The sequence below is a fragment of the Argentina silus genome (assembly GCF_951799395.1).
Source record: "Argentina silus genome assembly, chromosome: 11".
Lineage (NCBI taxonomy): Eukaryota > Metazoa > Chordata > Actinopteri > Argentiniformes > Argentinidae > Argentina > Argentina silus.
Window position 1 is genome coordinate 14,958,757 of NC_139665.1, and position 2,560 is coordinate 14,961,316.

The following is a 2,560-nucleotide window of genomic DNA, read 5'->3' on the forward strand; positions in this document are numbered from 1 at the left end:
ACTACATAAAAGCTTGGCTTGATTGAATTGTCTATAGATTTATGTTTATGTATGATGAGCTCTAACCTCACAGCATTTCAGCTTTTTTTTAAACTTTAAAACTATAAAACACTGTCATCTTACCTTACATGTACACATAACTCTGTAATGGACCAATATTGGGTGTGGCTTCCAATGCAAGGCTCTAGATATTTAATCTACATCATGGTTCTATTTATTATTTTTTTACTCATACCTAAGGGAGGACGAAAATAAAAATAATTTCACAAGAGAAGAAATATCACAACAGGTTTCAACCTCACTCACTCCATCTTGAAGCTTGACTCAGTAGTAAACACTAGAAATGTGGGTTCTATCAAAGGGTTTGTTTCTGTTTAGAGCCACCTCTCCAGCATGGTCACACCACAGTGCTGATGTCCTCCGCCTCGTCGGGCTTCTTGGGCTTGCTGGGAAGGGACTTGAGGTACTCCAGGTGACGTCGAGCGTCTTCCTGGTTCTGACGCACGTAATACACCACGTAGGAAATGACCATGGCGAACCACCCGAACATAGTCACCAGCATGGCGTAGTCGGTGGTCCGCTTGGCCAGGTTGCAGAGGTCCGTGTCCACCGCCAGGAAGGGCCGTCCCTCTTGGTCCCGGAGCTCGGAGCTTCGACAGAGGACGCGGGCAGCGGCCTCGTGGTTGTGGGCCATGCCGCCCAGCGCCTGCTGGAGGGCGCAGTCACAGTGCCAGGGGTTGTCGTCCACCAGGACGCGGGCCTTGAGCCGGGCGAAGGCATCCTTGTGCACGCTAGTGATGCGGTTGTGGGAGAGGTCCAGCAGCTGCAGTGTGGCCTCCACACCACCGAAGGCGCCCTCTCCCAGGGTCTCCACAGCGTTGTGGGACAGGTTGAGCTCTCGCAGGAGTCTCAGGCCCTGGAAGGCGCGGTCGGGCACGGCGCTGATCTGGTTGTGGTCCAGCCTTAACAGGGCTGTGTCTACGGGGAGGTCCGGGGGGATCTCTTTCAGCCGGGACTGGCTGCAGGTGACGTTGAGGCCGTGAAGGAGGGGGTCGGCTCGTTGGCAGGTGCAGCCCTTGGGGCACATGCTGGCCGAGGGGAAGCACAGGGTCATGAGGACCAAGCTCTGGAGGAGCAGGCACATGGGGATGGAGCGTGACAGCCACAGGTCCAGCGGAGTCATACTGACCAGCCGTCAGCATCCCGCCAGGGGCCTCGACCCGACCTCCGGCCGCTCATGCACACCCCATGCTGGAGACAAACCCTCGTCGTCTGCCCAGGACTACCAGGGGAATGGAATCAGATGATCTCATGCTGTACTCGCTCCTGAAACAAAATAGATAAACATGAGCACTGTGTGTGTGTGTGTGTGTGTGTGTGTGTGTGTGTGTGTGTGTGTGTGTGTGTGTGTGTGTGTGTGTGTGTGTGTGTGTGGGTGTGTATGTGATTGTGAATTTAAATGTTTGTGTGTGTGTGTGTGTGTGGGTGTATGTGTGTGTTTGTGTGTGTGTGTGTGTGTGTGTGTGGGTGTGTGTGTGATTGTGAATCTAAATGTTTGTGTGGGTGTGTGTGTATCATCATTATTGATACAAAAACAGTGTATTATATTTATTGAAGTAGATAGTCATCCATGTAGCATATTGCACAAAAAAGGTTAGCAGAAAACACAACGAATCACTGGGGTTAAAACACAAAAGGTAACACTAGGACAATGAAGTTTACCCACATCATGACAAATGTACAGTATGAAGTATCCCCAGAAAGACAAATATGCACCCAGGCGTTTAGTACAGAAGATGAAAACAACACATTGGATGATAGGTGCTAAGTGCAGCTGACTAATTCCATCACGTCCCCCTCATACTTATCTCTAACACTTATCTCCTGTGGCACAGAGTCTCGAAACAGCTCTTTATCTACATGTTATTCACTTACAGTAGAACTCAGCTGTACAGAGTGGCCCTATTCTGTCATTAACCTTTATTTTCACCACATTGACTTTTATGTATGCCTTATTTTACCAGGCAAGTTGAAAAGAACATATTCCCATTTGCAGCAATGACTTGGGGAACAGTGAACAGAGGGGGTGAATGACCCAGTTGAAAGCAGGGGACGAATTTAACCAGGACACCTGCGTTAACATGTCTACTCTTGCGATAAATTCCATGGGACATTTAACATATCAGGAGTCTGGACCTTGGTTTAAGGTCTCATCTGATGGACGGGAACCTCTGCAAGGCAGTGCCCTGGGGCATTGGGGTCCCTTGACCAGAGGGAGGAGTGCCATCTACTGGTCCTCCAACACCACCTCCAGCAGCCTGTTTTGGTCCCCCATCCAAGGATCGACCCAGGCATAACCCATATAGCTTCCCAGACAAGGCAGCAGAAGATCCAGGGTGGCGTGACTGCTGGATGAGTCCACTTATCCTGCATTTCCAACACATGCTAACACAAGTCTGTCAAATCCCTCTCAGGTATTCACAAGCACACATTCATTACTGAGCTTGAAAAGCAATAATAACACCGGATAAAAAAAATAAATGACTCCATCTCATTTCTG

The 2,560-nt window shown here is 49.5% G+C and overlaps 1 protein-coding gene across 1 annotated transcript; it reads right to left on the reverse strand.

Annotated features, from left to right (window-relative positions):
- Positions 1 to 397: 397 nt before the first annotated feature.
- On the reverse strand, positions 398 to 1,183 carry lrrc3b (leucine rich repeat containing 3B; the record flags this gene model as incomplete). Its single annotated transcript, XM_083680264.1, has 1 exon — positions 398 to 1,183. The coding sequence occupies one exon, from the start codon at positions 1,181 to 1,183 to the stop codon at positions 398 to 400; it is 786 nt and encodes a 261-aa protein (XP_083536390.1).
- Positions 1,184 to 2,560: the final 1,377 nt, after the last annotated feature.